This window comes from Nematolebias whitei, chromosome 5, assembly GCF_014905685.2.
Source record: "Nematolebias whitei isolate Nwh7 chromosome 5, NemWhi1, whole genome shotgun sequence".
Taxonomy (NCBI): Eukaryota; Metazoa; Chordata; class Actinopteri; order Cyprinodontiformes; family Rivulidae; genus Nematolebias; species Nematolebias whitei.
The window spans coordinates 36052113-36067089 of record NC_056502.1 but is presented as its reverse complement, the minus strand read 5'-3'; the positions used below and the strand labels follow the sequence as shown (position 1 = coordinate 36067089).

Here is a 14977-nt window from a genome sequence, read left to right as displayed (position 1 = left end):
ATATATATATATATATTTCAAACTATAACAGCATGAATTAATGTATAACATGAAGAAAATGTCATGCCTTTCAACTATTCTTTTGATCTTTACTGTCTCTTTCATCTTTTTTCATCAGTGACCTGGAGCCTCTGCCAGCTGAGAGGCACCCGTCCCAGCAGAAGGATCCAGAACATCGACTGAAGGAGCTGGGAGCTACTGACGGCAGCACCACTGCCCCACGCAGCGCCGGGGGCTCAATATCAGAGGATGTCTTCACAGAAACGGAGCTGTCCCCCATTCGAGAGGAGGAGCAAGCATCCAACAAGGACCTCCAGCAGGACAAGTCCTCTGATGATTCTACAGAGTCTGTGCAAACCCTTACCCAGGTGGAGGTCACCAGCTCACATGCCCCGGGCAGTGTCCACAGCTCCGTCAGCCAGCTGGAGGAGCCTGCTGCAGCAAAAACAGAGGACAATACAACAGACACTGCCACAGTAAATGATAGCCAGTCATCCCCCACGGGGTCAGATCAGCCCAGTGGAGAGAATCCCCCAAGCACACCCACTAACGCCACCAGCACCAGCAGCACTAGCCAGGCCCAGGAGCCCAACAGCAGCTGCACATCTCGCCCAGGGTCTCTAAGCTCAACCACCGCCTCTGTGTCAGCTGCTCCACAGGAGGATGCCAACCAGGAGACTGATGTCTCTAAAACGGACACTATGCAACAAGACAATGAGGAGAAGGGGAATACAGAGGAAACACAAAAGGACGACTTACAAAACTCTGCAGAGGGTAACCACACTTACTGAGTGATCATGGGTTTGTTTTACCTTGTGCAGGTATAGGACATTGTAGCTAGATAATTATGGCCCTGTTATCTTTTAGCTGCTCTCTGACATCCATTATCCTCTGAAGGCAATCAAAGTGAATTTCTCTGCTCTCTGGTTTCTCTATAACGCTCATGTTGCCTCCTGATAACCTTTCTGTTTCCTATGCACTGTTGGAATACAAAGACGAAGGGAAATGGCATGCTTTTTATTTCTTATCAGTTTTGCAAAGCTTTGCGTGGCTTTATTCAGTTATGTGCAGTTCTTTGATCTCAGGCTGTAGCGGCCGGGTCATTCCTCTGGGTGATGTGCTAAAAGCCATCAAACACCACAATATCACAAATAGACACAGGAGAGAAGCTCGACAAACGATTAGACCCAACATCAAAATACCATCTGAGACCACATTCATAGAGGTTTCATTTGTATTTCACATTTTCATCTGGTGTTGCTTTAATCTGCATTTATACAAATGCAGAGGTCTACATTCATGGAAAAAAAGGGTTTTATGATCTTTGATATTTTTAGTTAAAAGGATTGCAGTGGAGTTCTTAAAAATTAAAACAGCCCTTTTTCCATCTCCGTCTTCTACCACTTATCTGTAGTTGGGTCATGGAGGGAGGCAACAGGTTCAGGAGAGAAACTCAGACACCCCTCTCCCCAACAACACTTTCAAGCTCATTCTGGGAGGCCCTGAGGTGTTCCCAAGCCAGAAGAGATACACCATCCCTCCAGCAACTTTTTTGGTCTTCCCCAGGGCCTCCTACCAGGGGGGTGTATCCAGAAAACTTCTAAAGGGAGGTGTCCAGGAGGCTTCCTAATCAGATGCTCAAACCATCTCAACTGACTCCTTTTGATATCCGAGCTTCCTCTAGATGGTGGAACTCCTCACCTTATCTCTAAGGCTGAGCTCTGCCACCCTGTGAAGAAAGCCCATTTTGGCCATTTGTATTTGCCTTTTAAATTTAAATTAGCCTTTGACCCAGTTTATTCTTCACCATGACTGACCAAAGCAACACCCTCATTACTGAGAACAAGGCCCCAATCTGTTGATCCATCTCCCGCTCCATCCTACCATCACTCGTGAGCAAGACACCCAGATACTTGAATTCCTCCACATGGTGCAAAGTCACCAGCCCAACCCAACCCGGAGGGGGCATTCCACCCAGTTCTGGTTGAGAACCTCAGACTTTGAGGAGCTGACACAGGAAACAGCACTTTCTGTAAATCGAAAATATACAGTATTCTATAAACACAAATACAAGCATATACACTGGTATATACAATTTATATGTCATTATACAGTGGTGCTTGAATGTTTGTGAACTCTTTATAATTTTCTATATTTCTACATAAATATGACTTAAAACATCATCAGATTTTCACACAAGTTCTAAAAGTAGATAAAGAGAACCCAGTTAAACAAATGAGAGAAAAATATTTTACTTGGTCATTTATTTATTGAGGAAAATGATCCAATATTGCATATTTATGAGTGGTAAAAGTATGTGAACCTTTGCTTTCAATACCTGGTGTGACACCCCCCACCCCCACCCCCACTGTACATCAGTAACTACAACTAAATGTTTCTGGTAACTGTTGATCAGTCCTGCACATCAGCTTGGAGGAATTTTATCCATTCCTCCGTACAGAACAGCTTCAACTCTGGATGTTGGTGGTTTCCTCATATTAACTGCTGCTTCAGGTCCTTCCACAACATCTGGATTGGATTAAAGTCAGGACTTTGACTTGGTCATTCCTAAACATGAACTTTATTCTTCTTGAACCATTCTTTGGTACAAAACCACTTGTGTGCTTAGTCATTGTCCTGCTGCATGACCCACCTTCTCTTGAGATTCAGTTCTTGGACAGATGTTCTGACATTTTCCTTTAGAATTCTCTGATATGATTCAGATTTCATTGTTCCATTAATGATACCAAGTCGTCCTGGTCCAGATGCAGCAAAACAGGCCCAAACCATGATACTACCACCACCATGTTCCACAGATGGGATAAGGTTCTTCTGCAGGAATGCAGAGTTTTCCTTTCTCTAAACATAACTCTTTTCATTTAAACCAGAAAGTTTTATTTTGGTCTCATCTGTCCACAAAACATTTTTCCAATAACCTTCTGGCTTGTACACGTGATCTTTATCAAACTGCAGGCGAGCAGCGATGTTCTTTGTGGAGAGGAGTGGCTTCCTCCTTCAACCCTGCCATTGTTGTTCAGTGTTCTCCTGATGGTGGACTCATGAACATTAAATTAGTCAATGTGAGAGAGACCTTCAGTTGTTAGAAGTTACCCTGGGGTCCTTTGTGACCTCACCAACCATGTCTTGCTCTTGGAGTGAACTTTGTTGGTCCACCACTCCTGAGGAGGGTAACAATGGTCCTGACTTTCCTCCATTTGTTACACAATCAGTCTGACTGTGGATTAGTGGAGTCCAAACTCTTTACAGATGTTTTGTAACATTTTCCAGCCTGAAGAGCATCAACAACTCTTTTTCTGAGCTCCTCAGAAATCTCCTTTGTTCCTGTCACGATACACTTAAACATGTAGTGAAGAGCAGACTTTGATAGATCCTGTTCTTTAAATCAAACAGGGTGTCCACCCACACCTGATCATCATCCATTGATTGAAAACACCTGACTCTAATTTCACCTTCGAATTAACTGATAATCCTGGAGGTTCACGTACTTTTACCACTCACAGATATGTTATATTGGATCATTGTCCACACATTTTCTGGTCCTGCTCAGGGTTGGGTTAGGAGTTAGGGAGGTGGATCCTACTTCCAGCAATTTTAGGGCAAGAAATGGAGGAACGTCTTGTAACAGGTTGCTCGTCCATTAACAGAGTTGCAAAGAGATGAGCAATCATTCGTTCTCACACTTAAGGTCCATTTAGAGTAGCCAGTTAACATTAATGTTTTTGGACTGTGGGAGGAAGCCAGAATACCAAGAGAATACTCGCACATTCATGTGGAGAGCATGCAAACTCCACACAGATGGACCCCAACCAGGAGTTGAACCCAGGACCTTCTTGCTGCAAGGCACCAGTAATAACCGGCTGTGTCTCTGTTGAACCCACAAACAGATCAGCTTGTCATTATTTACTGACTGTGGGCTGTCAGTGCTGGAGTTTTGCTGATATAAAGATCCAGGTGATCTTATTCAGCCTCCCGTGACTGTGACTTGATACTAAGCTGCTGATATTCTTTCACAAAAAAAGAAAATTAGTGCTACTTTTAATAAAAAGTAAAATACTAAATGTAATATCTGGTGTCTTTATGCCACATATTGACTAATGTTAATTCAGTTAAAAATAAAAGTAAGTCACAAAAATGATCATGAATGTACACGTTCAGTTAAGGAGATGGTTTAATTTTAGATGACTTCTCGTGTGTGTTTTAGTTTAAAATGATTTAACAAAATATAATTGCTTTCCCACAAAATGTATAGAGTTCTAGTCAGCATTAGATTAGATTAGCTCAAAGTATGTAGTGTTGGATTAGTAGGGATTGGAGGTTTTCTTCAACTCATTTATAACAATGTGTATGTTGTAAATTTGATTTGTACAGAATCCAGATTCATATTGGTTATTCTGTGAGATCTGGCTTCCTGAGCGTTATATTTTCTATATGACTAACAAATAATAAGTCAAACCTCAAAACAACTGCCATGATTGGTTTTTAAATCAAAGCTACATGTTTTGCTTCTGTGAAAGTGTGACTGTGTTTGCTTCAGTCACAGGGTCAGCTGAAAAGAGGAAGCATCGCTCTCACAAGTTCCTGTGTCTGCGAGTGGGGAAACCCATGAAGAAGACTTTTGTTTCCAACGCCAGTGCCTCCATGCAGCAGTACGCCCAGCTGGGCAAGAAAAACGAGTACTGGTTTGCTGTCCCCCAAGAGAGGTCAGTAGCTCTGCCACACCACCCGCAACTCCACAGCAGACTGCATTTGACTACAAATGAAGGGTTGGTGTTGAATTTAATAACAGGTCTTAAAGTCGTGGAGCCCCTTCTGATGCTGTGGTTAGAATATACATAAAGGAATGGATTGAAAGTGAGACCATAATATCTGATGTATTTCTTTCAAACCACAAGACCTGAAGCGCCTCATCTCCAGTCCCTTTCATATTTGAGACCATTTCAACATGAGCGTTTTGTCACGTTCTACTCCCCCTACCTGGTTCTGTCTCAGCTAGACAGCAGGATGATTTATGATTTATTCACTCTGCAGGGTGAGCGTATGCTGCTGTGGTACACACACACACAGAGCCAATGTATGTATCCTTAAAATTGGTTTTACCTGCAAATTTGCTGAAGTGTTTCTGACCTGCATTTAAAATCAGTGCAGTGCTTCACATAAACCATCAGCCTCACTTTGTATGTGTTTTTCTGAGCTGGGTCAGTAGGTCTGGATATACTGCTGCCTCATATTTACATTGACTTCACCCAGCAGAAAGACACAAGTGTGCTTCCAGCATATTAGAATTGGAATTAGGCAAACTGGCATGTATTTTTGTGTCTACAATATTAGGAATGCCTCATAAGTAATGACACTGAAATCCTCCTCCTCTTTATTATCACCTGCTGCCAAAGGCAAAAACACAATATAGTGTGCACACGTGTGTTCATTTGTATGTTACATTAACAAAATATCTTGTGAGTCAGTGGGCAAATAAAACATTCAGAAAGTAATCACTGCCTGTGCATCTACAACTGATTAAATTTTAGTTGATCCCATTCAAGACCACTACGTCTAATCAACCTTAGTCTACACACAGATGTCTGTAACTCTGCTGTGTATTTTACAGATATTAATCTAAATTTGACACGGTGGTAGCTGAGAGTCATTGCTAATACATACGCCAAGCACAAACGCATCTCATGAGCTCTTGCAATATCTCATGAGATGGTGTGTAATATTGTTAATAAAGTTTGACCAAAATACCTATGACTTCATCTTATCATAAGGTGCTCTTAGTTTAAAACTCTGGCATGAAAGGCAACTGATGATATCCATTATTTTCATGGAATGCTAGAGTTCATTTATTTTTGTTGCTGGTTTTTTTTTTAGCTTTTGTTGTTTTTGCTCATGGCTGGCCTAGCCACAACATCTACCTTGAAATAAACAGTTAGCTGCAGCACATGCCACTCTCGGGGATAATAACCTGAGTATATGGCAGATTCAAAGTTGGTATTAAAATGCAGGGCTCTTACGTGTTGCCACTTTTTATTCCTAACCTGTCTCTGCTTTGTGCTGCAAGCAGGCCAAGGTGTGTGGAGGACATGATCATAAATCTTTCACTCTGACAGGACAACCTTAACGGTCTTGTTTATTCAGATGCAGCTGGTCTCTCTTTTGCTTGACCTAGATGGGAGGCGACCTGCAAAGATGTGGCTCTAAGTGTTTTCTTTTTAGTGTTTGAAATAAAAATGATGGGCCACTGTGTGAGCTAAACACAGCTCTGACCTTCAGAACAGCTCAATGTCTGCCTGTAGTCTTTGATGTTTGCCATCCTTAGCGGGACGTGACTCATGTTTTCTGTTTGTGTAAAAGCATGTGCTCATTGTTTGTACTCTGTTTGACTGTTGACATGCTTAACGTAAAGTAACTTCCTCTTTTGGTACATTTTGGGCCTTATTACTAGATCTTTATATCATCTGAGAAGGGAACCAGCCATATTGTGTAAAGGTGTTTTCGCATAGGAAGGAAGAGGTGGGCTCTGAACTACAGGTTTCTCTATAAAGATCTGGAGCTGGTAATGCTTCATGTGACGCTGATTGTTTTGTCCCGCCGTCCTTCAGCTCTTAGCTTACAAACAAGCTGCAGATATTACACTTTACTTCTCGCTGGGTAAATATTTTCATAAGGGTTCAGGCTTTTGTTGAGCCATCAAGCTGTAATTAAAAATGGAGAAATGTTTTGATTTATTTTTCATGTCATTTATTCTTATATAGCTATACAGTAGTCCCTTGTTAATTAGCGGTTTGTTTTTCGCAGACTCGCTCTATCACGGTTTTTCCAAATAAGATTGGACATGACACACAATTGGCTGATTGATGGATGAGCCGCATGATAGGCATGGAATTTTATTTAAAATATTTTTAAATTATTTAGCACCTGCTGCACCTCTGTGCAGACCGCTGCAGGATAAGTAAGCTTCTTCCTGCAGCTGATCAGCTGATCTTTGTGCAGAGAGGGAACGTGGGCGTGGCCAAGAACGCTTGCAGGTGGCTGCATCTTTCTCCCTGCTTTGCTTCCCACCCCCCACCCCCCCCTCCAATGAGAGCTGTGCACACTACTTATGATGGTATCTCAATGAGCTGCAAGTGTTGAGAGACTAGTTTGCAGGTAAATTACAGAAGAATCTGAGAAGTTTCATTTGCAGTCTCACTGAACTCTGAGCGTTTTTGACCAAGTGACCACTGAGCCATGTGGCTACGTTTTTAGCAGCCAACGACATATTTTTTTTGCAAGTCTTGCAAAGTTGCATTCTTGGCTGTGTCCATTATTTTGTTCCCCATCTCAGCTCACTTTGTTCCCACTTTAGTTTACCCACCCACACACACACACACACACACACACACACACACACGTTTATGATTTATTCCTCTGACATACACTTTTGAAATGAAGATTGGAAACTTTGGACTAGTTTTTCAATCTTTACTATTTGTCTTGAGCGTGGTCTTTAGACTTGGACATTTGCTTTGGGTGTTTTCTGTCAGAATGCAGCTCTAGTTCTCTTGAGATGAGTTGAAGACACCTGCATTAGGATGGGTTCTGAATGATTTCAAGACATCTACGATGATTTTCACAACTATTTTGAGAGAAACGTTGTTGCATTAATTTCTGAACGTGTTCAAAACTGAAGTTCAAGGGCTTTGCATCTCTACAGCTCACACAAGGAAGTTGAGAACCCCATGAAAGTCCCGAGACATTCTGTAGAGACTCAAGAGACTCCCTTATAAAACTGTTTACCAGCTAATTGCGGTTCAGTGAGATAGCACTTTTACTTTGTGAAAGGATCCTAAAGGGCCCAGCGTACTATGTACTATGTCTGCACTATCTCCATCCAGGAGTTATTAGCCATTTGACTGATTTAGTGTTTGAAGAGTCGTACAGCTAAATGTCCGAGAGCATTTCCACATTGACAAAACACGCACACAAACTTCTGACCAGTCACGCCATACTTGGCACATATGCCTGTGAGGAAAGGTTTTGCCCTGGTCTTGTATCAAAGGGGCGGGCGAAGCTGCTCTGAGAACAAAATGATGTGATTTTTGTCACACAACTGCAACAATGAGAGCTACACTGCTTTGGATGGAGTACGCAGGGCCGTCGAATGTAAACCTGCTCAGTTTCATCTTAAAACTCAATTTCAGAAAACAGATGATCACTTTGTTTTATCTACCAAGAACCAAATAGTAGTGTTAAACTTAACAACTTCTAGATACCAAAGCAGTGATAGTAGTAATACACTACTTAACTACCAAGTTGTTCTTTCATATAATCATGAACAAGTACTATATAAATTGCAATAATCTTGTCACAGTGTGTAATAATAACAGTCTTTTACGTACCTTGATGTTTTTAAAACTTAGTAACTCGTGAGACTTGATGTGTCTCCTACAGAATTAATGCAGTTTTTTCTTTTTATTTTTAAATGTTTGTTCTGTTTCTTTTTTCCAGATCACACCATCTGTACGTATTTTTTAAGCAGTGGAGCCCAGACATGTACGGCGAGGGGGTCAGAGGAATGGATGAAGAACCAGGGTTCATGGTTGTCAAAAAACACGTGATATCAGAAACATCTGATGATGAGCCCGTCACTGAGCTCAACGTCAAAGAATGGGAGGTAAGGTCTAGGAGAATAAGTTTCCTCACATGCCCTCAAATGTCTTTATACGTGTCGTATCAAACCTCACACATGGATTATGGTCAGTCTATGACTGTCATTTAATCCATAACCTGTGAAAACACACGTTTTGTTCTATAATTTGATTTATTGTTACAGTAAATGATACTGAGTTGATTTGCTTGTACAGTGCATATTGTGTATGTGTTGTGTAGATTTTATTTATACACCATCTGAATAATGTATTTGGCAAGTCACATTTTTGTATTAAGCGTCTGTATTTTGCACCTTTGTTGCACCACTGCATATTTCTTGGTTTAATAGTAAACCTTTGTGTCAATTTTCTGTCCCACTGCAAATTATGTGTAAGGTGTGTCCCACTTGCTTTGCTTGGAAATGTGCTTTTCTGAACTTCCAACCAAAGTGTTTTGCATGTTTGTGTAATTTTTTTAATTCTTCTCAGCCATCATATGGCAGTTTTTCATTATTTGTTGTGTGAGTGTTACTAGTGTTGATCAGCATTTGTCAGATTCATTTTCTGAATGGCAAATGACTAATATCGCTGTGTTCTTGCTTCTTTGATTATAAAATGCTTCCCAAAAAAGTGACATCGATGTGGGTTCTGCCGGTTATTTATTTATTTTTTGTGGATTTACAAATTGCTTAAGTAAGAAAAAGAGGCACAGATGAAGGTTGTCTGCTCATCTAGATATTATACACTTATAGCAGTTTATGCAAAGTGGATGGGCTCTACAGTAGTCAAACAAAACCATTTTGAACCCTGTGATTAATGAAAAAGATGCGTTGGTTGTGGAAAGAAACCGATACGATGGAGAATGTGCTTTAAACTTTAATGTGGATGAATGATGTAGGAAACAAAGTGGACTGATTTGTTTGTCTGTGGGCCTCTACACAACAGAGGCAACATGATCCATGGCATCTGATTAATCAAACGGGAACCTTAATTATGACGTTATTACGTTTTTTAAAAATAATTTTTAAAAGAAACTTGATCATGTCTAATAGGGGAAGCGTTACTTAAATTGGCAGGAAATAAAGTTTCTGGGGAAATTGTGTTACTGCCTCTTTAAATTCTGTCGGCTGTGAGGCGGGATCATTGAGTTCTTTTATCCAATGAGATTCCAGTATCCGTCCCACCTCGTGCTCCCATTGGACGGTGGGGGTGTCACGCAGCGCAGAGACCCTTTCATAAAAAAAGGACTTCTATTTTGGTCCGGCAGTCTCTCGGGTTTTATGCCAGTTGCCAAAACTCCGGGTTTGTTAGTGACGCGCGGAAAACTTAAAGGGTCCGTAATGTGACTTTTACCTTTAAGCTCGTCCATTGAACGGGAAATGTTTTCTAAGAGGGGGAAGGACCAGGAGAAAAGGCAGACCCCTAAGTACACCTGTGTATGTCTGAATATGATGACATATGTTTCTTTATGGACAGTTGTTGTTGCTGTTAGCATGCTATGCTAACTTGCTACCGAAGCGTGTTAGCCGGCTAATTCTTTTACCGCTTTGGTTTAGTTTTGTGTGTTTATGGTTAAATGTGCAGTTATTATCTGTCCACTATATTATTGTCAGTGGTGACAGTGCTCCTGTGTATGCTGGTCGTCTTGGTTAATTAAAAGTTATCAGAGCTACTAGCAACACTTTGAAGTAATATAGTACAAGTTTATTAACATAACTGCATTGCCACACATTTATCAAGTAGGTACACACAGTCCTCGGCTGGTTGAGAGGCTTACACTTGGCTAATTTGAGCTTTTATAGCATTTATGATCAAGTCTGTGTTGCACCAGAGGACCTGACTCAACATATTAAACCTAAATGTTTACAGTTTTTTATTAATCACCCCAGTTCATTGAGAACCATTATTAGTTTTAGCTATCTTTGAAAGCTGTTTTCTAAGTAGTTGTCAAACTGCTTGGGCGAAGTCGTGAGAGCAGCACAAGTATATTTTTTAAGTTTGTTATTGAACCGTGTATGGTCAGCTTAACCAGAAAAGACATGGTTTTATCAAAAGAATGAGCAGAACGTGATCTCGCTGTTAAAATGTAATTTTTATGAATAATTGTTATGAAATGTCTGCATACGTGTGTCTGTATGACTGTTGTGTTTGTCTCGTTCACGTTGATTTTAGTGTCGTATATTAACTTGGTTGAAGACTCAGACGTCGTCATGGAGTATGAAGCAGCCAGGGAGTTGTTTGTTGGAACAAAGCCATGCTCTGTGGTCTGTCTGGACTGTAGCGAAGTGAAGTGATGATGCTCTCAGACAGCTTCCGCAAGTTTTGTTTAATCAAATAGACCTCAGCTGTTGTGTGTTGTTAATGAGCACTCTTCTTACGCTCTCATCAGTTCTCTGTTTGCTGCAGCGTGTTCTCGTCAGCGTTGATTTTAGTGCTTGGGATTTTATGAGTGATGTTCAATACATTACACAAACATGCAAAATGACTATGTGATATTAAATACACGTTCCTTATTCCTTGATCTGATCTCAGCTGTAAACACTGGCCTTCTGCCGGCATTACAGTTTGTTTTATCAAACTCCTAACATTTTCCTTATCGTAAAAAAAAAAAAAAAACAGTGCTGGAATTGCACTGCTTGGTTTACTCTTTCAGAACTCATCCTTTCCTCCCCATGGCCAGAAATAAAAGCGGTCAAGTTTTATGTTGCACTTGTTCCTGTGTTTGTACTGCCAGGTAGTGTCTCTGACGGAGTACCACCGTCGGATTGATGCGCTAAACAGTGAAGATCTGCGCTCGCTCTGCAAACGACTCCAGGTGCCCCGACCAGCTCAGTTTCCCTCTCTCTGCTCAGCACTCCTACTGTCTGCACGGACACGTCTTTAGGATGCCTACTTCAGGCTGCTGCTGCTGCTGCAAACTAACATAATAATTATCTTATTTAAATGAGCATCTAAGAATGAGTAGTTTGTCATCAGATTCATTTAAAGTTGCAAGACCAGCTCAACTAGGAATGACATTTGACTCAGAAAATGTTTTATCATTTTAGCGCAGATATGTTGTCTTGCTTGGAGCAAGGAGATTTCCACGTGATGAGTCTTATCTTCGTGTGTCAGACTTACGTTCTTAGACTTGTTTTACATAAACAACATTTCAGTCCTCTAAATCAGTCTTGACTTGTAGGTAGCACGTGCTAGCTGTTAGTGATGACGTACACAACAGTGTAGGCGGTGTTTAGGGTGCATAAAGATGTTTTTTTCAGTAAGAGGTGTCTCCTATTAATGTGAGAAATGTGGCTTGCATGTGGACTGAGAGTATGGTGAGGTGGTGAGAGGGTGGAGTAAGACTCCCCTTACAAGATGAATGATGTTGTCCAAGGACAATGCAGGTAGGCGCTATTTGAATGAGGACTGAAACATGAGAGCCTCCCAGCCACCAGTGGCAAAGTGCCCCACAATCAGCCTCTGTTATCGAGAAGGATAAATCACCCACAGCAGTCGGTCGGTCAGAGAAAATGTCAAACAGTGAAGTGCAAATTATTCATTGGGTTCATTTCCTATTCACTTTGCGTTCTCATCTCCCAGGCTGCTCTCCGAGTTCTGCCAAACCAATCCTGATCATCTGGCGTTGGAGAGTGGCAGAAATATATTCAGCTGTTCTCATTAGATTGTTGGATCGTCATTTTGTTACTAGTAAACTCTACATCTCTAAATTTGGGCAGGGCAACTAGATTTAAAGTCCCTAAAAAGATCAAACTGTGTTTTGTTTTTAATTTGACTTTCTGTTGCTGAAGTAGGACTATGATTTAAGACTAGTTTCTCATGATCAGACCAGTGCATCTGAACCCGTTATTTATCATCTACCTCAGCTTTAAGTTACATTTTGGTTGTTATAGCTCTAAGCTGATATATTAGTGAGTAATTGTAATGAAAAAAATCAGTTGTGACAGTAGCTACAACTGAACCCATTCAGCATCAGGATGTTAAACTTCTGCTGGTCAATGCATCTGCATCACTAACACTATTTTACTCTTGAAGATTACCACCAAAGAAGAGGTGAACTCCAAGCATGGCCTGTCCATCAAAGCTGAACTGGAGCCTGAGACGTTCAAACCCAATCTCAGAGAAACCAGTGAACTCCTGGAGGTCGAACAGATAGAAAAGGTAATGGCTGCTGCACAAACCTGCTTTGTATAATGCATCCCTAACAAACAAGACACTAGTTAATAACAAATGACAAGACACACTAAATGTTCATCTAGTGCCCCTAAAAGACCAGACGTTTTTATTAGAAAATATTTTGCCAGGTACTGCTTGTTCCTCTTTGCTGTAAAACTCAGTTTTGTTGAAACACCATTGAATTCCATCCATTGTTGAATATTCCCATAATTCAACAAAAATGAACAGGGTAGTTTGTTTATTTTAGGTTATATTTGCATTAAAAAGCATTAAGTTGTTAAATGAATTTAGCTCAATTTCTAGCATTAAAGTTTAATTTGTTTTCAAGAAAAACGAGGAGCACTTTTGGAAACCACTCAGCTGAACTCGCTCATCTGGGTGATTTATTAAACACGCAGAAGCATTGTTAATTGTTTCTGTCCGGTCGGTGCTCAGTTGTCAGAAGGTTGCACGTTTGAAGAAAAACAGGAAAAATCCACTTATAAAATTTATTCCCAACAATCATTTTGTTCATTTACATTTGAGTAATTTTGTAGTTGAGAATCTAGTTTTTAAACTTTTTCTGAAAATGTAATAAAAAGGTATCAAACTTAACATTTGTTTTATCCAGTAGGCTTGAAAACCAACATGCAAATTCAGAGCAGATGCAGGTCATTTTACTGTCAAACATCATGTATGTAAATCAGTCATGGAGTTTACTGTCAGAATAGTTTTTCTTCCGTGTGCTCAGGGAGTACAGCAGGTGTAGTCTCTGCTCTATCGTCTGTATCTACACATTAACTGTTGTTAGACCAGTGGCTCAGTTACTACGTTCAGCAAAAACAATTCCACCAAATGTGTTCTCAGCATGCATTTCACCTGATGCCTCCTCAAAGATGCAGAGAAATATCTGCTGTGATAAACTGCTTTACAGTACTTTAAGTTAAAAACGTGGTAAATGTAATAATAATACTTATATAGCACCTTTCTATCTAATCCAGATACTCACAGCGCTTTACAACCTGTGCCCTCGTTTACCTCCACACAGCACGTTACTACGTCTACACAGATAATCTGAATCTAAAGAGACTAATCTGAGCTTTATCACATTCATACACTGATGGGACACACATCGGAGGCAACGAGGGGTTCAGTGTCTTGCCCAGGGACATTTTAGTATGTGACTGCTGGTGGAATCAAACCCCCAACTCTCCCATTGGAGGACGACTGCTCTAACCACTCAGCCAGCTGTCCAAAAACATGTCAACTTTGTTGTCCCCCGTTGCAGGACAAAGAGTGGGGATTGGAAATACCCACTTTCTGTCCAAAGGAAAGATGACGTGAAGTGTTTCCTACAAACGTTGCAGGTGAACGTACGCTGTCACAAAGATACGAGTGTTCATGGGTCTTACTGAGCGGTAAAGTGCCAGCATGCAGCTTTCCTTCATCCCTCTGAGGACCTGAGGCCAGGCTTGCAGTAGTTCACAGAGCCACGTTGTCCCTCACCTACTTGTAATTTCATTTTTTCCTGCTTCAGCTGAAGCACGTGCTGAGCCAACAAGAAAACAACAAAGCAACTGATGAGTCACTGGAGAGTGAACAAAACAAATGCAGTGTGCTGTAAAAATATGTTGCACTATTTCCATGTATTTCAGCATGTTTTGTGTTAGACAGTTCAAGTTAAGTATGTGCTCTGCAGCTGCTCCGTGCTGGTCTTATCTCCCTCTGAGCCACGGCCTCTGTTAATCCTTCAGTCAGTCTGCAGCGGGGCACGCAGGCTCTCTGAGGAGGTGCTGGACCTCGCTTTCTCTAGAGGCTGATCTCGCTGTTTCAAGCCCCGTTACTGGTCTTTAAACACAAGACGGTGTTAAAATGTCACCGCAGATGTAATTGAGCGTTGGTGGCTGTGACCTTTTAGTGTTTCAGCTTCTTTTTTCTTGAGTCATCCTGCTCCTAATCTTTCATTGTTCCCTCTTCGGCAGCTTGCCAGGCATCTCCCACCACGGACAATCGGGTACCCCTGGGCGCTGGCCTTTGGCACGTCAAAGCATGGCATGAGCATTAAGACGCTGTACAGAGCCATGCAGGGCCAGGACACCCCAGTCCTTCTGGTCATTAAGGACAGTGATGGACAGGTACGTTGAACAGAAACCCACTGCTGTTCACTTGTGAAC

At 41.2% G+C, this 14977-nt stretch overlaps 1 protein-coding gene across 2 annotated transcripts in view; it reads left to right on the top strand.

The window, feature by feature from the left end:
• The window catches only part of oxr1a (oxidation resistance 1a), an 88824-nt gene that overhangs the window by 70470 nt on the left and 3377 nt on the right, over positions 1-14977 (top strand). The window contains exons 7-12 of one of the 2 annotated variants that reach the window (XM_037676437.1): positions 119-774; positions 4556-4721; positions 8509-8674; positions 11383-11463; positions 12684-12809; positions 14786-14938. In XM_037676437.1, the coding sequence (XP_037532365.1) occupies positions 119-774; positions 4556-4721; positions 8509-8674; positions 11383-11463; positions 12684-12809; positions 14786-14938 (1348 nt within the window). The remainder of the gene's footprint in view (positions 1-118; positions 775-4555; positions 4722-8508; positions 8675-11382; positions 11464-12683; positions 12810-14785; positions 14939-14977) is intronic. The other variant, XM_037676438.1, reaches the window with a different exon arrangement.